Source organism: Carettochelys insculpta, chromosome 19 (assembly GCF_033958435.1).
Source record: "Carettochelys insculpta isolate YL-2023 chromosome 19, ASM3395843v1, whole genome shotgun sequence".
Classification (NCBI taxonomy): Eukaryota; Metazoa; Chordata; order Testudines; family Carettochelyidae; genus Carettochelys; species Carettochelys insculpta.
In genome coordinates this window covers 11,751,602-11,774,531 of record NC_134155.1, presented here as the reverse complement: position 1 = coordinate 11,774,531, position 22,930 = coordinate 11,751,602, and the positions used below count along the sequence as shown (strand labels likewise).

General features: G+C 48.9%; 1 protein-coding gene across 3 annotated transcripts in view; it reads left to right on the top strand.

The window, feature by feature from the left end:
- Positions 1 to 22,930, top strand: part of CLUH (CLUH binding protein of NUMT mRNA) — a 65,139-nt gene that overhangs the window by 21,667 nt on the left and 20,542 nt on the right. For all 3 annotated transcript variants that reach the window (XM_075013338.1, XM_075013337.1, XM_075013336.1), the window contains exons 2-10: positions 7,767 to 7,957; positions 10,825 to 10,996; positions 12,123 to 12,266; positions 14,293 to 14,420; positions 15,597 to 15,751; positions 17,758 to 17,883; positions 19,612 to 19,759; positions 21,125 to 21,217; positions 21,824 to 22,518. In XM_075013338.1, the coding sequence (XP_074869439.1) occupies positions 7,767 to 7,957; positions 10,825 to 10,996; positions 12,123 to 12,266; positions 14,293 to 14,420; positions 15,597 to 15,751; positions 17,758 to 17,883; positions 19,612 to 19,759; positions 21,125 to 21,217; positions 21,824 to 22,518 (1,852 nt within the window). The remainder of the gene's footprint in view (positions 1 to 7,766; positions 7,958 to 10,824; positions 10,997 to 12,122; positions 12,267 to 14,292; positions 14,421 to 15,596; positions 15,752 to 17,757; positions 17,884 to 19,611; positions 19,760 to 21,124; positions 21,218 to 21,823; positions 22,519 to 22,930) is intronic.

Below are 22,930 nucleotides of genomic sequence, written 5' to 3'. Positions count from 1 at the left end.
CCGGCCCCCCCCCCTCCCCATACACACATCCCCTGGTGATGTTAACTATTAAGCATGTCATGCTCATTAGCAAACCATATTTGGGAAAAACCAAGGCAGCAGAAACGTAGCACTATAAAAACTAACAAAACAATTTATTCATTTTATTTCAAAATAAATCATTTTGTTAGTCTCTCAAGTGCTACATTTCTGCTGCTTCAGTTTGCTGGAGTAGAGACTAACACGGCTACCTCTCTGTTACTATTCAACATTTGGGAAGATCATTAAGTGAGCCTCTGAGATCCTCAGCAGTTTTTAAGTGGTCTGCTGCGGGCAGGGGAGGTTTAAGAACTGCTGCATAGACTGGAGCAGAAAACTCAACTGGGAGCAGAGCAAAGGGTAAGCCTCTAGGTCAGGGCAGCATGGCTACAGACTGCGAGTTGGTACAGCTGGACAGCGGCACAGTTTAGATCTCTTCTCAGTAGGTCCTATGAGGTATGTAAAGTAGGTGAGGGAGGTCAGCGAACACCAATCAGGGTGGTTTAGCGGAGGGTTCTGGTGTGATGTCATAAAACATAGGAACTGAGCTCCTGTGATTTCTGCCCTGGAGACGCTGCATGGGATCTGCTTTGCATTTCAGCCTGGTCGTCTCCCCAGGAGGCACTGTGGATAGCCATAACAGACAGCACTGCTGCTGTAGCCTGCGCGCGCATGCTGGGTTAACGGCACTCTTTACAAATAACACGTTTATTTAAAACTTGGGACAGATGTGATCAGCTTGCCGCTGAATTGTACCAGAAAGGTGCCGAGGCACTTAGGAGACATGCTGGCTTTGGTTCTGAGTAGAAATGACTTGGAGAAAAGGTTTGTTGTGTTTTTTCCCCTCTTCCCCCATTCGGCTTCTTTCTGAAAACTGACACTATCTTGGTTTGCATCTAAATATTAGTCACTTTTAAAGCTGGGATCAAAGTGATTATCCAATCAGGCTTATGCTTGTACCCAGATAATTGAAAACAAGTAAAGTCCTGGGTTCAATGCTTCTGCTCCTTTCCTGCGACCCCATGAATTGGGTGCGGTTTCTGCCCTGTTACTGCTGTTTCATATTTACAGCAGTTTAGCACCAGTGAGTTTTGTCCTGCATGCTGACTTGAGTTTGTCTCATAAGATGTTGGGAATGCTTCTAGCATGATACAGGGTGGTTCTTCTGTGTGTTTCTTTCTGTGCCAATGGTGTGTTTTCAATCTGCAGACTGAGAAAGGAAGACAAGAGTTTGGTGTTTGGAAGCCAGTTTCCGACAGTTGAGACATGTTTGTAGCCTCAAAATGAACCTGGGCTCATGGTGGTGACAGACTCATGCTTAATCCAAATAAGGACAGAGTAGGCTTTTAATTCCTTCGTCTTTACCCACCTGCTGGGAACGTTGCTAAGTGCAGTTAAGGGGATTGTAAAACAAAACCCCCACTTTATTGTGACAATGTCGCTTTTATTCTTAAGGTCAGAAAGTAACTGTTTAGTAGGTTAGCTTGTGGCAGCTTTTAGGCTCCTATGTCTTCGGCCTGAGGATGAAGTCTGCAGCACAGATTTTCCGTTAAGTCTTCACTGTTGTCCCTCAAAGTAACAGAATGACTTAGTTCAGTGGTTTTCAAATGCATATGCTGACCCCTGTGGCACTCTTGTACAATGTCTGCAGACCCCTATTGTCCAGGGAACAGAGACTGGGAAACAGCTGACTTAGCTGCTTGACGCTTCCCTGGCTTGTTTGGACATTATGGAATTAAATTTCTGATGTTCCGCTATCTCTCTTGCTTACAGGAAGTAACATTCAAATTCAGATGAGAAAATTACACCTTGGCAGGGACCTTCATCTAATTGTTTTTGTGAGATGACTACCTCACCTGTGGGTTCAGCGCCGATAGAGATAATCACAATATGGTGTCATGTGTCTCAATAGTTTTGTTTGTTTATGTAAGTAGGTAGAAACTAATTTTTGTACGGAAATGGTTACACCAGGTGTGACTCATTTGGTCAAGTGCTACAGCAGTGGTGGGCAATAATTTTTGATGGGGACCATTCCAAGAATTTGTAAGTGGTCAGGAGCCACACTCTTCTGTGTTAATAGAGGAGGTGCAGGGTCTGGGGTGGAGGTGGGTATGGAAGGGAGCTCAGGGTAGGGGTTTGGGGTGCAGGGGGCGTGAGGTCTGTAAAAGAGTTAGGGTTCAGGGTATCTGGGGTAGGGGATGGGGGTGCAGGGGAGGATTCTGACTTGGAGGAAGGTTGTGGGGGTTGTAATTGGTGTGCAGGAGCTGGGGGGGGGGAAGGGGGCAGAGGGTTTGGGTTGTGACCGGGGGCGGGGGTACAAGAAGGGGGGGTTGAGGGGGGAGGCTGAGATGGCAGGTGCAGGCTCTAGCCTCGAATGTAGATGGCTCCTGGCCAGCAGCCCAGTGGGAGCTTCAGGCTGGCTCCCTGCCTAGCACTTAAAGCATGCAGCTGTGGAGCCATGTGTTCTGTGTGCACCATGTGCTTTGGGGAGGGGAGGTGGTACTTTGTGCCCTGCTTGAGCTGCAGGCTCAGCCCCGGCAGCTTCCATTGGCCACCTTCTGGCCAATGGGAACTGTGAGGTTGTGTTGGGGGCAGGAACAGCGCACAAAACCCACCCTGTCCAGGGTTGCATGGCGCTCATGGCTTCCACAGTGGGGGTGCGCAGAAGGCAGGGACTTTGCCCCAGGCTCTTGGTGGACCACAGGACAGAGACAGGCTGGATCTGGCAGTTTTTCAGGCTGGATGTGGCCTGTATTTTGCCCTCCCCTGTACTACAGGGTTCTCTGTTCCCTCTGAAGAGTTGTTATCACCATACTGCTTTGGCTGCCTTGTTTTCACAACACAGGGGTCAGCAGAACCCGAACACAGATGAAGAGTGTGATGTGAACCGCTGCCCCAGAAGCCTTAGATACAGCTGACTTCTTTGCCCAAAGGAAGCCGGGTTCAGCCACTTTAGGGGAGCCTCGGAAGGAGGAGATCCAGAGGCTTCTTACTGTAAACACATACAGCCAATTCAAAGAATGGAAGAACCCAGAGGTTAAAATGAACCGTCGTCGCCACAAACCTGTAGAGGTTTGGCACAGAAATAGAGTGAATGTCCATGTTGCTGTTTATAGTGCTAGGACCAGGGTTACTGAGTGGAGAGGAGGCTAAAGTGACCAGGCTCAAGTTTCTGGAAAGAATGGAACAGATTCTCAGGTCGGTTTTGGTAAATTGCCTTCCATGCCGTATTTTTAAAATGTTTTGCTTTGCACTTTCTTGTATCGAGAAGGGCTCAGTCCTACAAACACATTCACGTGTGAGGTGAAACATGAAAAACACCCAGAAGAGAGGCCCTGAGGTGTGTTGTAATTGGAAAACATGATTACCTTTTACTCAAGTGAATGTATCCATGGCTATAATAATGCATCACATCAGCTCCAGGTTCAGAGGGAGATTTGTGAGCTAGAACTGCATGGTCTCTAAGAACAAAGCTTAACTTTTAAAAAATAAAATCCTCTTGTTAGTAGTGATCTTAAATATTCTAAAGGGGAACGTGTACCATTTTGTTTTCCTTTCCCTCTCGGTGCAGTTTGATGACCTCAGCCTTCTTTGTGGAAATCGCTGAGTGCACAGCAGTCTCTGTCTCCCTTTCTGTCTTGCTCTACAGAGCAGCAGTGAAAACTGGTGACTCCTTTTAAAAGTGGGTAGGCGAAACTTCGCTGAGAAGCCCAGCGAGGCTTTGTGAGTCACTGCAGCGTATGCGATGCTCAGTCTGAGGAGACTCCCCAACAGCGCCGCAGGGTGTGGTTGCAACCAGAGATTGCTTGCATGGAAACAGCAGTGTCCTGCAAACAAACCCTTTGGGAATTTATAAAACCCTCTTTTTGTCCCTCTGAAGGTGACTTAGACTATTGGGTTACTGTGCTAGACTCTCTCTCTTGTCTAGAGTAGGAATGATGTCTTGCTTTGCAATTTGAGGTGCTGGCTAGATTTGGATCAGTAAACTGCCAACTTTTGCTGCCCTTCCCTGCAGCTTTACCAGGTCATACCCTTTCCTGATCAGCAGTGAGGACCAATGGTCCTTCTGATGTTTTCTATCCTTGTGTGGAATAAATTTTCTATTTACCAAGGCATGTGCGAATGTGTACCACCAGTAGAAACGAAAACCATCTGTGGCTACTCTGCTAATTAGCTGGGCCACATTGGATTCTCTCTTGTGCAGCCTCACAAGCACCCAACTTACAGGGAGCACTGATGCAGACTATATTGTAACATACTGGTGATGGCAGCTCCTTGATGTGAGGCAGTCTGCTGCTAGGAAGCAATCCACCAAAATGCTGCTTGTTCCATTAGTTTGTAACTTTTATAACCCAGGAAAGTTGCAAACAGAAGCCCTGAATTTATATAGGAAAATTCAGCTGCAACATCTCCTTTGCCCTGTTTGTTGGCAGGGTTCGTGTGGGTAGATGGATTGCTCAGTTCATGCTTGATGCCAGGGTACTGCTGGTCCGCACTGCATGTTAGTCCATGCTGCCTCAGCAAGAAACAACACTAGCAGGGACATGAGTGGCGTGCTTGTCTCTAGAACTGCCTGCCTCTGAGCAGGCCAGCTGATTTCCACTTGCTTCACAAGAAACTTCACCTGCTGGGAATGTAGAAGTGTTTCCATTGGACGTGTCTCCTGCCTTTGAGCGAGTAAAGGTAGCAATATGGGAGAATGCCAATTGGCTATGGGCCCCTTTACAGCCTTGGCCTGACTTCTGGAGCCTGGGACGGGTGGGAGGGGGGGCTAGTGCTGTCATCTATGCTAGTAACCCCAGAGGTAGCATTTCAGTGGATCCTGTGATCCGTCCTGCTGTGCACCAGATTGTCTGGAGGGAGCTCTGGTGACACCTGTTCTGTAGGTGTCACAAAGGGCACTTCTCCCTGGGGCTCTGGGGATGTGCCTTTCAAAGGCAGGGCCTTAGCATCAAAGAGCTCTAGGACTGGAAGGGACCTCGAGAGGTCATCGAGTCCAGTCCCCTGCCCTCATGTCAGGACCAAGCACCATCTAGACCATCCCTGATAGATGTCTGTCTAACCTGCTTGTCAGGGAACGTCGCTTGCATCTGTTCTGCTTTCCCAGCATGGCTTGAGCTTGTCAGAATCCTCCATGGAGCCTTTAGTCTGCCCTGCTCATGGGTTTCTGTCAGAGCACAGCGTGGGAGGTTCGTGGAGAGAGACATGAAACATCAGCCTCTCGGCAGCCACTACTGGTGGTACCAGTGGTTGTGAAAGCAGCTCTGCTGTTTACTCCATCCCAGTGGATAGAGAGAAGCCCTTACCTATCCCATGTCTTTCACCTGCTCCCTGTCGTAATTAGGGATGTTAATGATTTACCAGTTTCGGTTAACTGGTAAGGGTTGGAGCATCCCCCTGCCTGGCGCTGGGCACGGGGGTTGCTCCAGCCCCCTGGGGCCATTGCAGGCAGGAGATGCTCCAGCCTGGTTGGAGTGGGCTCCCAGGTCCTCCCATACATACGTTTAATGGTTAACTGGTTAAACCTGGCGTTTAACCAGTTAACTCATTAAACAGGGGTTTGGATCCCGAGTTGTAATTCAGCCTGGACAGTCCTCTCCAAGTAGGAGGCGAGTACATTGAGTGATCATCTGGAGCCAGAAGTCCCAAATAATAACCATACGAGAGGAGACGCTTAGCACCTGCCTGGTGCTAGCTACTGGTGACAGCTTCAAGTGTGTTACAAGGAGAAGGGAGAAAAATTGTTCTCCTTGACTTCTGAAGGGAGGAGAAAAAGCAGTGGGTTTAAATGGCAGCAAGGGAGGGTTAGGCTGGACATTAGGAAAAACTTCCTAACGGTGTCAGGTTGGTAAAACACTGGACTAAATTGCCTATAGAGGTGCTGAAATCTCCTTCATTTGAGATATTTAAGAACAGGTTTGTCAGTCGTTTGTCAGGGTGATCTAGATGGTGCTTGGTCCTGCTGTGAGGGCAGGGGTCTGGACTTGATGACCTCTCAAGGTCCCTTCCAGTTCTAGTAGGCTATAATTTTTACCTGCCTTTATCTAACAAAACAGCAGTCATGTAGCACTTTAAAGACTAACAAAATAATTCATTAGGTGATAAGCCTTCGTGGGGCAGACCCACTTCTTCAGGTCTGTCCATGGAAGCTCATCAACAAATAAATTATTTTGTTATCCTTTAAAGTGCTACGTGACTTCTGATTTGTTAGAATGCCGGCTAACACGGCTACCTCTCCGTTGCATTCATCTAGATAATAAAAGGGAATGACAGAGGTGTTAGGTGACCATCCTGGGGCTGCAGAAGGAGCTGATGCTTTCAGGCTAGCGTGGCTGATGCTTACCCATATGTACCTGAGAGTCACGTTGCTTGTCCTCGCTTGAATCCTCTACAACAATTGAGCAGCACATGAAAGGTGTTTAGGCAAATGATCTGATATATGCAGAACCACAGCTGGGGATGAGATAGGAACTCCCTACAAGAAATAGCCCTGTGAAAACCCGCTGGACCAGAGGATGACAATTTCCTTTCACAGCATTTTTTTTTGAGGTCTTGAAATTTTGTTTTAGATCTGTATTAGAACAATGGAAAAACAAACTTAATGAATGTTTGATTTGGCAAGAAAAATCATTTAGAGGTGGAAAGGGGCTTCTCTTGCGATTAGAATGACACCAGAAAAAGAGCTTTTCATCCCAGATCACTCTGAATCAGGCAGAGCAAGGAATTGTATCTGGCTTTCCTACATCCTGGGCCGGTTTCTTAAGCATTGACTATGAGGTGACAGAGTTTCTCCTTAAACTGTCCTGATCAAAAACTTCCCCGAAACCGAGGTGCAGCTTGCAAAAACTTCAGGTGGCTCTATAGATTGAGCCGGCCAGCCCTTCCTTCATTATCAGTACAGCGATGATCTCCCTCCAATACATTCCCCAGCATTCTGCTCAGCCTCATGTAAATTATTGAGCTGTCAGTATTTCACGGGACTCTCTAGGAGACAGTCGGACAGCACAGTGTGTCCAGAGCAGCTCATTGCCATCATCACACTGCAAATGCCTTCTGTATCTGCAGCTTTTTCTTAAGTAAGAAAGTCTTGTTGTCTCCTGCCTGGAGGAAGTGCAAGCCAACACGTCATTTCTTTCTGAGTGTCAGTTGAAGCAGTGTTCTTCAAGCACAGATTCTCTCTTGCGTACCGCAAGAAACCTGTGAAGTGTTTTTAAAATTTGGGTGGCGTGCACAGAGGTGTGGGAGCTGTTTGGGTTTCTGGGAAGAAGCTTGGGTCTCGTGTGACAAGCAGGGTGAGTAATGCAGCTGCCCTCTGTAGCTGAGCTGGAAGGGATATAAGAACCCATGTAACTGGTTAGTACACAGGCTACGGCTGCCCTCGGGCTGCAAAGCACCGCACACCCATCTCTCGTAATTAAGTTCTTAAAATTGAACTGAATGGCTCAGCCTGGAACACATTCTCCCTGCTTCTATCTTTTTCCATTGGCGGATGCTGTTCCCTTTGGGAGAGGTGTACCCCTCAGGCCAGGGGAAGGCTGTTGCATATGCAGGAGGTAAGGCATGGCACACCTATGTCTAAACACCAATTGAATGGAGGGAAAAAAAGAAAACTAATCTTATTGTTTGAAAACACAGGTTGCTTTGAAATGGAGATCCCCAGCTGCTGGTGGGACAGCCTGTTCAGCAAGCCGGGGTGCCTGGCTTTGTTGTGTGGGCCCCACACACCAATCTCTCTCTCTCTCCTCTAGATCACCTGCCTGGCATGGTTTTAATGAACGGCGACAGCTCGCACGAGCACCTCCCAGAGGAGAAGCGGCAGAATGGCCACGAGGAGGCCGACCCGGGGGATGAGGCGAATGACCAGGAAGTTATCGTCATACAGGACACCGGCTTCACGGTCAAGATCTGCGCTCCAGGAATAGAGCCTTTTTCCCTGCAGGTGAGCAACCTTTTCAGAGATGCGGCGGCTGGTTTAGAGGGAACGGTGGTGAGACTGAGGGGGTGGGTGAGGCGGTTGCGAAGACAGGAGACAGGCTGCTAAAGGACTCGCTGACGCTGGCTTGGGGGGGAATCAGGCCTGTCGAGGAAGTGCGGGGGACCAGAAGGGCAGTTGCACCTGGGCTGGCGTTTCAAAGGGGCCCAAAGCTCTAGCCCCCATCGGTGCTACTGTGGCACCGGCGGCTGGCACTCTGGGCCCCTTTGAAATGCTGGGGCAGCGCTCTTCTGCGCAGCTCCGCTTTTAGAATGGCGCTAAGGGCTGACTGTTCTAGGCCCCGCCCCTTCCGATGGCTTAGAGCCAGGCCGCACCCCACCTTGCCCCAGGGCCCAGGCTGGCTGTTGGCCCCATTGAGGGGGTGATCATTTATGCCAGCATATAGCAGACACTTGCAAAGCTAATCTTCTAAATTAAAAGTGCTAACTCATTAACCCCCCTGGTGCAAGGGGAAGGTAGGTCCCTAGATGTGTGTAGAACAGGGAGGAGAGAGGTATTAAATCACTTGTCAGGATAGTGGGAAAGCAGTAGCAGGACTGGGGCTAGAACTTTGTTTCCTTGAGACCCACCTACTCTGCATACACTGTGTGCCAAGAGCCTTTGAGGTAGGAACACACACCTCCTACCTTCTCTCCTGGTAAGTAAAGGGGGAAGAGTCGGTGTCTGGCTGGCTGTTTTGGCAGGGCTACGCTAGCAGGAAGTGCATTTAATGTACCAAGGATCTTTATCCCAAATCTCCTGGTCACAAAGATGCCTTTCTCTCCCTGGCTGCTTGTTTCCCCTCCCTTTCTAAATCTTGCCTGAGGAGAATGCCCCAGAGGAGAATGCTGTCTTGGCAGCAGTGTTGAGAACATGCAAAGGGCGAAAAGGGAGGTTGGACAAGTGATGGAGACGTAGTCGTGAATGCCAGCTGGGGCAAGCCTGCAGAGGTTCATTTGACCTCGAGCCAAGGAGAGTGTTGCCCTGAAATAAAGGGGGAAGCCATTAGGGCTGGGGAGATGTGGCTGCACACCTACAGCAGTGTGCCTTTCTCTCTGCCATTTGGCGGTTGCACCAGCTGTTTGCCTTCCAAATACCACACCTTCCATCTGTCGGTGCGGGCAGTGGCTTTGCCTTTGCCTTGTAGGGCAGGGCTGCCCCGAGCATTCCTCAGATTTGCTTTCCCTTCCCTCTCCGTTCATGCTCCACCATGCTTATTCTGGCCCGGCGACGTTGCTTTTCCAGCTCTGAACAGTGGGATCCAACCTGAAAAATCCTTCAGGATCCAAGGTCCTGAGCTTGGAGAGGAAACGTGAGCTCGTGGGAGGCAAAGTCAGGTTGAGCAGCAGGGCTGCTTAGGTGCTCCATGCTCACCTGCCAGCCATGGTAGTGATGAGGACTGGAGCTGAGTGTTTCTGTGAGGCGGGGAGGGCTCCTCTGCCTTGCTCCAGCCAAAGCAAAGGAGGCTGTGAAAAGTGGGGGCAGTCCCTAGTGGCCTAGGTGGTCTCTGTAAAGGAGGTGCCCCTGCTCTCTCCCACGAGAGGGACGATAATCCATAGTGTCTGGCTTTGAGCCTTGAGGCAGGCCGAGCATTTCCCTAGGTGGGGGCTTCTGGGACAGTGCTGGGCTGTGCGCCAGATGGCTCTCTGATGGAGTGTTCAGGTGAGTTCTGCTTTCTGCTTGAAGGGCAGAGGAGTTACAGAACCTTCTTCGTGTTATGCGAGCTAGGCTGAACATCCAAGCATGTGACTCATGGACAAGTGTCTATCCCAGCCGCTCAGGATGGGCTTTAACATGCTCAGCTGCTGCTGCTACACTTTGGCACCATCCTTGACTGCAAACTGCCTGGGGGGAGCTTTTTTTTCCGAAGGCATCTGAGCTGCTAATGGTCAGGAAGCTGTAACTACCTGCAACTGGCAGCAAATGGGGTTAAATGATTTCCCCGGCGCGACCAGGCGAATCTCAGGCAATCTCCTTTTTCCCTTAATTCCTTTTTGGCTGTTAGGTGCAATAGGCTAATAATAACAGGCTGTGCTCCTTGCAGTGGCTTATGTCTGCAAAGCCTGAGAATGGCCTGAATGATGTTTGAAAGGTGGCAGGAACGTTAGAGAGAAGACTCGGTGAGCCTGTTGCACAAGCCAGAGCTTTTTGCTGGTGCTGAAGTTGCACACATGCAGGGCTGAATTTCCCCATGCAATGCTGCGTGGCTGTGCACACCTAACCCAGCATTGGGCATGCAAGGCAAATTAGAAGGGGAAATAATCTGGATCCCTAATGATCCATTTAGCCACTGGCATCCTTCAAAACCTGGCCCTAAATGCTTAATCCTGTTAGACTTTTGTCCAGCCTTCCAGCTGTGAACGCCCTGTGCCTTAAGCCGTGATGGGCCTGTTCTCCATGGTTCCATGCAGCAGAACCACTTCGGCTGATGCTGTTGTGGGGCTGGAGGGGTAGAAATACAATGTGGGAATGTTTGTCCCCTTCACCGAGTCCAAGAGGGAAGCTTAAACCCTCCTTCTCCAAGGTCCTAAGAGTGTAGAGGTCTACAGGAGTGCTTAAAGCCATCACCTGGGGCCAGCCATGGAGAGACCAGGCTGTAGAACTAAGAACCCCACTACAGAGCTGTGCTCGGTGCCAGCGCTCACTGTGGAGACATCCCTGGAAACAGTAAAACCTAGTAACTTGCTGTTATGTTGCATTGGTAGCGAGGATGACAGAGACCTGTCTAAACCCCCCACTGCCCAATCATTCACGTCCTTTCCGGTTACTGTTTGGCACAGGGATGGGAAGGAGGGGGAGCTGAGAGTGTCACTGGTTTGATTTTGTGTTTAAAGGTCTCGCCCCAAGAGATGGTGCAGGAGATCCACCAAGTGCTGATGGACAGAGAGGACACCTGCCACCGAACCTGCTTCTCTCTGCAGCTGGATGGGAATGTCTTGGATAACTTCGCTGAGCTGAAAACCATTGAAGGGCTGCAGGAGGGGTCGGTGCTGAAAGTGGTTGAAGGCACGTTCCGTAAACGGGGGGAAGGAGTGGGGTGGGGACAGTCTGAGGGATAGGAGAATGAAAACTCTGGATTGTCTTCCTACAGGCCTGGTGTAGGTGAGGACCAGGTACTTATGAGGCAGGGGCCCTTTCCAGCCCCACTGCTGTCTCCTGGCCTCAGCCCTCGTGTGTAAAGACCAATCCCAGAATCCCTTATGGAGCATTCACTCTGAGACCCCAAAAATGTCAGTAGTGGAAGTAGTTTTTGTAATATGATCCCTCTCTGTGGTTGGGGGCTGGACTGGAAATGAACTCACCCACATCGACCACGAAACATCCATCAGGAGGAGTCATTCCTCTCGTTCCCCCAGTCTGAGCTGGGTTTGTACCATTAGCCTACAGGTGAAGGGTTGAGTAACTGCAAACTACTGACTCCTAGGTAGCATCCCTTAAAGGTGAGGTTGATCATATGAAGGTGGGCAGTCACTGCACAGTCGGGGGTACATCTTTGTCAGGTGGGTTTCATCTCTGCCAAACATACCACATATCCAGGGAAAAATGCCACTTTGTGGCTGCCCCTTATTCCTAGGGCAGAACACAGCAACTAGAGTGGTGATGTGTCCAACTGTGTGTGTGGCATCTTTTCAGCAACCTGGTGATTGGAGTTTGGACTCATGGGCTTTACTTTCTGCCCAGCTAAAGCCCAGACAGCTGAGTGATTAGGTACGGTGCCATGTGAGACATTCACACAGGCAGAGAGGCCTTGTCACAGCCTCGGACAAGTGGGAAGTGATGTAAAGTTGCCTTTTGCTGTTCATGCTTGGATGAGTCCCTCAATAAGGACAAGTAGTAGTCCTGTGGCACTTTATAGACTAATAGGGCAAAGACCATAAAAGCTTATGCTCCAAAATGTTAGTTTATAAGGTGCCACAGGATTCCTCGTTTTTGAAGATACAGACTAATTCAGCTACTCCTGACACTTGTCAATAAGGACAAGCACATTAGGCACAAGGATGGCTATAAAATGAAGTGAATCCCTTGCGGCTGTCCTTTGGCATTAGTGTGTAGAGACCTTTGTTAGCCACGATGGGTGCTAAGGGAGTAAACTGTTGTGAGATTGAGACTCTCTTTCCCTTCTGCTGATCAGAGCCCTACACGGTACGGGAAGCCAGGATACATGTGCGTCACATTCGGGATCTCCTGAAAAGCCTTGACCCGTCAGATGCTTTCAATGGCGTGGACTGCAATTCGCTCTCGTTCCTGAGTGTCTTCACAGAAGGAGACCTAGGAGGTACAGGACAGGAGGATTCTCGGGTGTGACAAGGCTGTCTGCTGTGGTAGAAAACACAGCTGTTCCATCACACTGCCTTCCTCACTGGTTAAAGTGCTAATATATGGATGTCTCATATCGGTGGGGCCTGGGGTGAAAACTCTCAACAGTAATTTACATTAGGAAAGGAGTGTTAGGTGATGAGGTGGAGGCTGGGAAGCCAGGAGTCCTGACAGCACTTCCTGGTTCTGCCACTGGCTGCAGGCACTTAACCTCCTTGGTATTCTGTCTGAGCTGCTCATGTGGATCCCATGCCTGCAGTACGTGGGTGGCTCACACGCCTTAATGTTTATCCTCACGGGACTCAGTGAGGTAAAGCAGTGCTGTTCTACCCCGCCTTGGGCAGATGGAAGCTGAAGCATACAGAGGTTAAGCACTGGAATGCGTTATCAGGAGAGGTAATCTCCATCCCTGGAGGTTTTTAAGTCCTGGCTGGGATGGTTTAGTTGGGGCTGATCCTGCTTTAGACAGGGGGCTGGACTCAATGACCTCCTGAGGTCCCTTCCAACTCTAGGATTCTGTGAATAGGTCAGCCTCTCACAGGGTGTTCAAGTTGGAGCAGGAGTTGAACAGAGCTCTTCTGGAATGAGGCTGTTGCTCTAAGCCCTGGACTATCTTTCCTCTCTCGGGTGGGTCCGTTTGCCCCCTTATAATGTGAAGGCCTATTAACCCCTCAGGGCATAGCCTGAGGGCAAGTCTACACGAGACCTGAAAGTCTATTCTAGATATGCCATTCCAGGAAGGGCAACTGTGTAGCTGGAATTGACTTATGTAAGGTCGACTTATCAGGCCATCCTCACAGGAGGAAGGACAACAGGAGAAACTCTCCCATCGACCTCCCTTACATCTTGTGAAAATGAGGAGTACAGGGGTCAACGCTTGAGCCCAGGTGGTTCAATTTAGCACTTCCCCCACAAGGCATGCTACATCAAACCTCAGAAGAGCGACCCTGACTGGGTCCATCCTCCAGTAATTTCAGATATACCCTGAGGCTCTTTCCCAGGTTCTTATGTGACAGTGTGCAGCGGGGAGGTCCAGTGGGGTCTGTGTCTGTATTCAAATAGTGGCCAGGACTTTCAAAAACTGGTCCCAGAATTAGGATACCAAGTTTGTACCTGGGCGTCGTCCTGAGTGACCTGAATTTCAGATGTGTGGAACACCCAGCTGCTCTGATTGAGTCGGGAAGTGCTTGAACCCAGGGGTGCAGAGCTGGTCGGGCTGCAATTCTGTTGAGGTGTGGCAGAATTTGATTGTTTGTTTGTTTTTTTAATATAACTTGAACTGATCTTATCAATGTTTATTTTTAATTTTTTTAATTACTTTATCAAATTTAATTTATGAAATTACAAGGTGGTCAGATGTGATTACTTAATGATGGTAGACCCTGAGATTCAAAAAGGTAAAGCTTTTTAGAAATGGAACTACAAATTTTCACCATCATGTCAAAATACACCGACCAAGTAGCCTTGTATCAAATTCTAATTGGTTCTAAAGCAGTATTTTTCTTACGTTGCCTGTCTGTACCTTTCTGATTATTGATGGAAGCTTTGTTCTGTGAGTGTCTGTATAGTGACATGGATGTTTACTGGTTTAAAAATCAAAGTGTGTGGGAAAGGTGGGTATTGTTGTTTCTGGATACAGTAGCTTAGAAGGCATAAGTAACCTTTAAAAGGAGTCAGGTGCCAAAAGGCTTCCAGCAGTGCCAAAGATGACTTGCAATGGGAGGTAAATGTCTAACTCCCAACCTCCAGCCTCAGTGTTTACTAAAAGCCACTTTCCGCTAGAATGCTCATGGCGGGGTGGGAGAAGGGAGCAGCAGTCAGTTGGTCATGGACGGTTGCTACATTGTAGTTCCAAGAGACCAAACGGCTGGGGTCACTTCTGGAGGGAGATGCAAGCAGTTGACTCCCACGTGGAATATTCTGTGCTGTGTGCTGCCCGGCTGTCACCGTTCAGCCCTGATCTGTCTGTCTATCTGTCTGTTTAGACAGTGGGAAACGGAAGAAGAAGGGCACTGAGCTGGAACAAATTGACTGCACCCCACCTGAACATATCCTGCCTGGTGGCAAAGAGCGACCCCTCTGTGCCCTCCAGCCCCAGAACAGAGACTGGAAGGTAACGTTCTCTTACATCTTTGAAGATGGCTATCGGGACTGCTCTTGAAGGGACACATTCAGGGATTGCAAGTTACACTGTTGTGACCTTTGGGACTTGCTCTGTTGAGTCCTGGAGCAGTGCCTGACTAGCTAGCGCTGCTAGGCCAAAGGCATACAGTTTAAGGTCCAGTATTTTGCATATGGGTGACACGGGATAGGCGGGTTAGTTTATAGCAGTGACCTATTATCTTGAAAGGGTGGAGGGAGAGCTTTTCTTTCTACCCCTGGCAAATTCTAGGAGATTGGGACTCCAAATTGCTTTAATCTAGGAACACTGGTGCTTTGCATTTCTCCCCACTTGCACTCCAGCACTGCTTTAGCAGCTGCTGCCTTGCGAACCATTGCATCCAGAAATCCATGCTTTATCCCTTCCGAAGCCAGGGAGGGCCTGCTCCCCAGCTGTGGACAGAACCTACGCTCTGATCCCTGGTGTGAGATGTGCACTGTCCCATCTCACCATCATGTCAAAATACACCAACCAAGTAGCCTTGTATCAAATTCTAATTTGGTTCTAAAGCAGTATTTTTCTTATGTTGCCTGTCTGTACCTTTCTGATTATTGATGGAAGCTTTATTCTGTTAGTGTCTGTATAGGGACATGGATGTTTACTGGTTTAAAAATCAAAGTGTGTGGGAAAGGTGGGTATTGTTGTTTCTGGATACAGTAGCTTAGAAGGCATAAGTAACCTTTAAAAGGAGTCAGGTGCCAAAAGGCTTCCAGCAGTGCCAAAGATGACTTGCAATGGGAGGTAAATGTCTAACTCCCAACCTCCAGCCTCAGTGTTTAGTAAAAGCCACTTTCCGCTAGAATGCTCATGGCAGAGTGGGAGAAGGGAGCAGCAGTCAGTCGGTCACGGACAGTTGCTACATTGTAGTTCCAAGAGACCAAACGGCTGGGGTCACTTCTGGAGGGAGATGCAAGCAGTTGAAAAGACTTGCAAAGTGCTTTGTGGGCCTGCCCTTCCAGGACTGGTAACTTGGCGAGCACTGTCCCTGGAACTGGGGATGGTGGGTGGGAGAGCGTGTGAGTGAGTGGGAGCTTGCACTTGGAGAGCGTGTGCATTCTCACTGTAGGAAGTGTGTTCTGAAACTTGAGGTCCGGACTGACAGGAGTGCGCATGGTGTCTGCTTCCCAGCCTTTGCAGTGCCTAAAAGTCTTGACCATGAGTGGCTGGAACCCCCCACCTGGCAACCGGAAGATGCACGGAGACCTCATGTACCTGTACGTCATCACTGTGGAGGATCGACACGTTAGTATCACCGTGTCCACCAGAGGATTTTATCTCAATCAGTGAGTAACTACGACTCTCCGCTGCCTCCCCAAAATAGCGGGTTTGCCTTAGGTGTCTTAGAACAAAGTGCCTCTTCGTCTCCATGGCTCGGTAACTCCTCCCCCACCCTTCTGGAGTGCTGCAAAGAACTCATTGGCCCTGCTCAAGCTCGGGGAGGGAGGAGGAGGAGAAGGGATGAGGGGGATATTTGGGGGAAAGAGGCAGGGTGGCAGCATGGCGGCTTGTGCTCCCACAGGCTGGCACTCCTGGCCCCTTGCCATGGGCTTCCAGAGCCACCCTGCCGGTGGCAGCAGAGGGGGCGGCACTGATCTCCCCTGGTGTGGTAAATCCCCTTGCTCAGGACTGGTTAGGTTCTGAGGGTGCTGGACCAGGCAGGGAAAACCTGTATCATTCAGTATTTATGCAAGATCCTGAGCTGCCCTTCTGGGACAGACTGTTCTTCCTCAGCAGTAGTTAACACTTCCCTCTATGCTCCAAGTGAGTTGCGCAGCCCTGTTTGAATGGAAGACGGTTCCTTCCTGACCCCTGTAGTGGTCACCTTATGCCATGGAGCATTGGTCTACCTCAGCCTAGCAAAATCTAGCAATTTGCTAGCCCAGTATAGGTTTGACTTCCCAACTATATCTTGACTGTAGATGGTGTTAAAGAATGAGGTCTGTGATTACGGCTCCTAGGTGCTACCTTAATGCAAATGATAAATGATCTGATTTGGGTGTACTTGCTGTAGGTGAATTGAATTTGCAAGGCTAGCTAATCTCTGTGGCAACTCTGACAGATGGGCTGGAAGATTGTAAAGGTCATGGAGGAAACTGAACTCAAAAATAGAAGCAAAAGCCCTTCATTAAGGCCACATACAAGCTGTGTGTTTCTATGTCTTGTTCTTCTTCAGAATGAGAGTGAGCCACTGAAACCAGTGCAAAGCCAGCTCCCAGAAGAAATAATTGAAAAGAAGCTTTTACTGGTGGTCTGTAGACCTGGTCACAATCTAGCTAGGAAGATGAGGATTTAAGTCTGTGCATAACTTAACTTCCAGGAGTAAAGAGTCTGCATTTAGGCCAGGGGTCAGCAATCAACACAGCAAGAAAAGCCTTTTTTCTTAGTTTGGCAAAAGCCTCAAGAGCCGCAATGTACAGGAATATGAAATGGTCCTTAATAATGGCAAACTGTACTTTTCGTAACCCCATGTTCAGAACAGCGCCCACATTGATTTGTAATGTGATACATATTTACTGCAGGATGTTCACCATTTATCAGAAATAATCAGGAGAGGTTTTTAGTTTCTTTACTTTGCAATTATAGTGTCAGGATCCACAAAGAATGCCTTAAAGAGCTGCAGGTTGCAGGCCCCTGGTTTAGGCCATTAGAAGGCAGATGCAGTGGCCCACTTTTAAAATGATTTACTCCTTATTGGGGTTTCCCAGATTGTGGCCTGCAGACCAATTGTTGGTGAACTGTGGAGAGATCCAGTTCGTTGCACCATCTCATTTCTAGCATTATTTCTTGTCTGAATGTTCCATGAAAGACATTTTCAAAAAAGCAACTGCTGTGAGACAATGAGTAGGTAGAGGGGAGAGTCTTCCCAACTGAGAGATGAGATGTCTGTGATTAGAACTCTGGAGAAGACCTGCTGTGTGGAATCCACCCTTCTAAGCTGGGAAAGGAAAACTCCCTTACCACTTACCTGATGATGGGTAGACTGATTTCCAGCCAATATTTGTTTCCCCATCTATCACGCTGCAGACTTAAGAATGCTGATTATGGTTTAAGTGGTGGGACTAGATGGTTCTCAAATGAGCCTGTTACACAGCCCATCTGACAGGTAGAGAATAAGTCACAAAGTTCTCCTGTTTTGCACATCTTGTGGTTTTTTTCTTTTTCTTCCACCCCCATCCTGAGTCACTTCCTATAGTGTGTAAATTAAAAGCTGCTGAAATGCTGCGCCTTATCTTGGCAAGAGTGTGGTATGTGTATCTCTGCCTCAACAAGAGCGTCTTTCTCTTTGCAGGTCGACTGCATACACTTTCAACCCTAAACCTGCCAATCCCAGTTTTCTCAGTCACTCCCTGGTGGAACTCCTTAACCAGATCAGCCCGACCTTCAAAAAAAACTTCTCAGCTCTGCAGAAGAAACGGTAGCAGCAGCATTTCCACGTTTAGCTGCCTGGGGTGTTCTGATTGGTGAAATTCCTTAGTGTGAGGCTCAGACATTTGGCTTGCTGTCTAGAGGATTGGATGGTACTATCTCAAAGCCAGATGTTGACCACAACATGTTTCATACAGAGCTGGGGAATGCTTTGTGGCAGTTAGTTGAAACTTTGCATTTTTGTAGCAAGGAACTCCAAGCTTTTTATAAATTCTTCAACCTCCTGGTATCTCTGAGGTAGAAAGTAAAATCCTTGTGTCAGATGGGGAAGCTGAGGTGCAGTGCTGAAGTAATTTTTCTCAGGAAGAGAATGACAGAGAGAGACCTGGAATCCAGGTGTCCTGAGACCTAATCCCCTGGGTAGTTTTTCCAGAAACCGTAGCCAACCCACATGGAGAGTATGTGTACCTATTGGCATGAATGGTTGCTGCATAAATCAAGAGGGGAATAAGTTTTCCATGTGATGCAATGCTAATTTGTAGCTGGAACGCTTAAGTTCCCTGTCACTGCACTGGGCAGAAATCAAACATCTATGCCTGTGTTCAAGGTTGGGTGCCTGAGAATGGATGGGAAAGAGGCATCCTTTTTCGGGGCAGGGGGTCATTAACCTCCAGTGAGGGTGGGATTGGATGAAGAAATGCACTCAAGAATCTACAGTTGTTTGCTTGACCTGAAGCAAGTATTGTGACTGGCATGCCTAGCCCAGGCACCAAAGAGTTAATGTAAAAGATTACTGAGTCTGTAGCAGTCTTTGCTGGCCATTATCAGTGGATGTTCCTGCATGGGCATGAAGAAATAAGACTAAAACCAGTATCGTATGAGGAAAAATACCAGAGAGTGATTTTTCTTAAAATAAAGACTCTCTTGCTCCTTACAAACCTGCAAGCACACATGCATGTGAATTTCCTGTATTTGGGTGTAACTTTCATTCTTTATTACACACACTCATTGTTTTATAACCCTGTCCTTGCACCAGGGGCCCCCTTTTTTTGCTTCCAAACAAAACCTGTCACTCTGTGGAGAGTCCACTTAATGAACTGCCTGGGCTCGGCAGGATATAAATTGACAGCCGCATTACGCAGCTTTCAAAAATCCTGCCTCTGTTCTCATTAAGGAGATGAAAGTGACACCATACGAAAGCTGGAAATTAGCCGTGGCCTGCAGCCTGCCACTGTGACTATCTGGCCATTTAAAAAATGATTAGTCTGGTGCCTGTTGAGCCAGAAATGAGGACAGATGCAAGTCTGGCACCTGCTGTGAGCAGAGAAGCTACACGAAAGGCCATTAGGTGAAGCTTGCTGTTCCGCTTCACTGGCAGATGCGCTATGTTTTTATAACCACAATCCATGTGAGCCTAGTGCCAATGTGTGGAGCTGGGTTGAATTCACACAGCTGTACGTGGGGTAGTGGGAGGGAAGCATCACGGAGAGTTTTCTGTGTACAAAGCTAGATGGGTTCCAAGAACAAGACAGAATCGGATGTATCCAGTTTATTCTCCAGGCTAACGCTGTGCTTCTAATGATGTGTCCAGTTCTGAGCACTGATCTAGATCAGATGACCTTTGTCAAGAGGGTTGTGGTCCCTTGGTAGGACAGATGTTAGTTCTTGATGGGCTTTTGTTTGGGAATTGGGGGGGGGTGGGAAGCTTTATTGTGTTTTCCAGATCTAAAGCCCCCTCGAGTGGACATAATCTGACAGCTGTGAACTCCTGCCATAGGGTTCAGAGACATCCCTTTGAAAGGATAGCCACCCCCTTCCAGGTATACAGCTGGACGGCACCACAGGCAGAGCATGCCATGGACTGCGTGAGGGCAGAAGATGCTTATACGTCAAGGTTGGGCTATGAAGAGCACATACCTGGACAGGTATATTTGGCAGTCCTCTGTACTGCTGTGGGCAGTAATGACGCTGTTAGAGCGTTTCATAGAGAGAACTGACAATTGCTTGCCAAGGAATAACAATCTCCCAGCATCCAGGTGATGGAGGGGGAGAAGTAACATCCTCATCTTGCAGAAGGAGGGACAGAGGCATGAAGTAGCAAGTGCTGGTGCAAGGTGTCTCCTAAAGCCAGGACTCATGGCAGCCCAGCAGCCATCCCTAACAGCTACATTTGCCTCCTGTCTTTCCACCTGGTAAAATGTTCTCTCTGTTATATCATCACTTGGTCCTGTACATTGACCTCTCCTGAGAAGTAGCTTTTGCAGCATGTGGAGGGGTTTTTGAGGTTCGGGCCCTGATCTTGCAAAGACCCATGTTCAACTTTGCTCACTTGGAGTAATCTCAAAGAAGTCAGTGAAACTACTTTAGGGGCACAAAATTAAGCTTCAGTAGAACTCCTTGTGGGATCAGGACCTGAATGACTGGCTGGTTCTCCTTCAGAAAACAGCTCTGAGTGCTTCTCTTGAAATAGCCGTTAGGGGTTAGAGCCACAGAGCTTGATAGCTTGGCCCTAATAATGTTGAAAGTTCCTAGGATGGGGAAATGTTGGTTCTTTGCCCATTTGGCATGTAATTAAACCTGAGTCATCTGGCTAATTAAATGCAGCATCCCATCACATCAAGCCCTCTGATATTCCTGCTAAGCTGCACTGGGTAACTGAGACAATGGAAGATCTGTGCTGGCTGGCTGTTTAAATGAATTTTGAGATCCTGTTGCGGCTGCTAAGTTTCCTTGAAAGTGCCGTGTAGCTCAGACTTCCTTTGTCTTTCTGCTCAGCGAGTGGAGTTGGGGAGATTTCTGCAAACTGAAAGTGAAGCTAAGATTTTTGTCATGGATGTTTTTAGTAAAAGTCACAGATGAGTCGTGGGCAACAAAGAAAAATTCATGAAAGTCCAAGAGCTATCCATGACTTCTACTAAAAATATCTGACAAAATGGGGAGATAGGGGGATCCTGCAACCTTGCATTCCTAGCAGCTGGGCAGCTGTGGTTCTGCTTGGATCCATGGGGGTTCTCACCACCTGTGGGGGCGTCCTTCCTGTGGCCCTGAGAGCTACAGGGGGCCTGGCATCTGGCAGCTCCAGAGTATCCCTGAGCTTTGAGGCCACCCTACCACCTGTGGCAGCCAGGAGTTCTGGGATTACCCCGATGTCCTGGTTGTTGCTGGCTGAAGTCATGTTGGTCACTGGAAGTCACATGACGTGTGCAACCTCCCTGAAAGACTTGTAGCCTTAACTGTAAGAACGGACTTCCCCTCCTTGCCCAGCTTGACCTGAGGATTGCCCCTTTCAGACCAGAGACTGGAATGAGGAGTTACAGACCACACGAGAGCTATCGCGCAAGAATCTGCCAGAGAGGCTGCTGAGAGAACGAGCCATTTTCAAGGTAATCTGCAGGTGGGAGAGAGGAGGAATTGGATTCGGAGGTAATCCAATCTCGTCCAACTTGAGACGTACCCTGGGTTGACTGACAGCTTCGCTCGGGCTTTGTGGGTTAAACTTTATCAGCACAGATACTTTGCTGGAGGCTTCTCAGATGCAGGTCAGGAGCTTTGTCTTCATCTCATCCAACATGATAGGAGAGAAACAAACATTCTCCTGCTCTGCTCACATTGCCAGGAGGGAGACAGGCTCCTCCCAGCCCAGTGCCATTGCTTCACGCCACACAGCCTAGCTTTGACCAGGCTGGGGCAAGGACAGTTCAGTACATTGGATAGGTTAGAGAGAGCCCCTGATCAGGTCCTGCTGGTTAGGTACCATCCTGTTGTAGCACCACAAGTGGCCAAGCTGAAGAAACTGGTCCGAGTCTGTCAGATATTTGGCGTCTTGAGTATTAGCCAGGCCCAAGAGGGTGAAAACCATCCAACCTGACTCTTTGCCCTGGACAATTGTGAGGAGACGGCAGGTAGAACCGAGAGCAGGTGCTGGGACTACGTGGGTAGTGAGCAGCTCTCTCCCCTGCCTTCATGCTTCCCTTCCCTCCAACACACAGGTCCACAGTGACTTCACGGCAGCTGCCACCAGAGGAGCCATGGCTGTCATCGATGGGAATGTCATGGCCATCAATCCCAGTGAGGAGACCAAGATGCAGATGTTCATCTGGAACAACATTTTCTTCAGCCTGGGCTTTGATGTTCGTGACCACTACAAGGACTTTGGGGGGGACGTTGCTGCCTATGTGGCACCCACCAATGACCTCAACGGGGTGCGGACCTATAACGCGGTGGACGTGGAGGGGCTGTACACATTGGGAACTGTGGTGGTGGATTACAGGGGTTACAGGGTGACAGCACAGTCCATTATTCCAGGGATCTTGGAACGAGAGCAGGAACAGAGTGTCATCTATGGGTCGATAGATTTCGGCAAGACTGTTGTCTCTCACCCCAAGTACCTGGAGCTGCTGGAGAAGACCAGCCGGCCCCTCAAGATCCAGAAGCACAAAGTTCTGAATGACAAGAACGAGGAGGTGGAGTTGTGCTCATCTGTGGAGTGTAAAGGCATCATCGGCAATGATGGGCGCCACTACATCCTTGACCTGCTCCGCACCTTCCCCCCCGACCTGAACTTTTTGCCCATCGAAGGGGAGGAGATGCCGGAAGAATGTAAGAAGATGGGATTCCCCAAGCAGCATCGACACAAGCTTTGCTGCCTCAGGCAGGAGCTGGTGGACGCATTTGTAGAGCACAGGTGAGCTGCGCAGACTTCCCTCCCACTGCTGAGGAACATCAACAGAGGCCAGAATGCATGTGGCATTGTTCAAGACATGGCAGAATTGCAGCAAAATGTCCATTACAGGGTAGCCAATTATTTTTTCCTCCCCAGTGCCATAGATGCAGTTATAAGAATTTAATTAGTGAGTGGTGAAACCAGCAGGACTCCTGACTGGGTTATGGGGATGTGGGAAGGTTGTCTTGGTTTTAAATCTCCAGTTCTTTCTCCTTTTCCCCAGAGTTGCAGAGCTGTACATTCACTGTTCAGGTAATGAGTGGTGCTGCTCCTGGATGTTAGCCTTCTGAGGAACTCCAAGGCTGCTAGAGGCTAACTGAGCCCCTTAGAGTCAAGAAAGGGTTATGTACCCATACGGGAACTGTGGCAACTG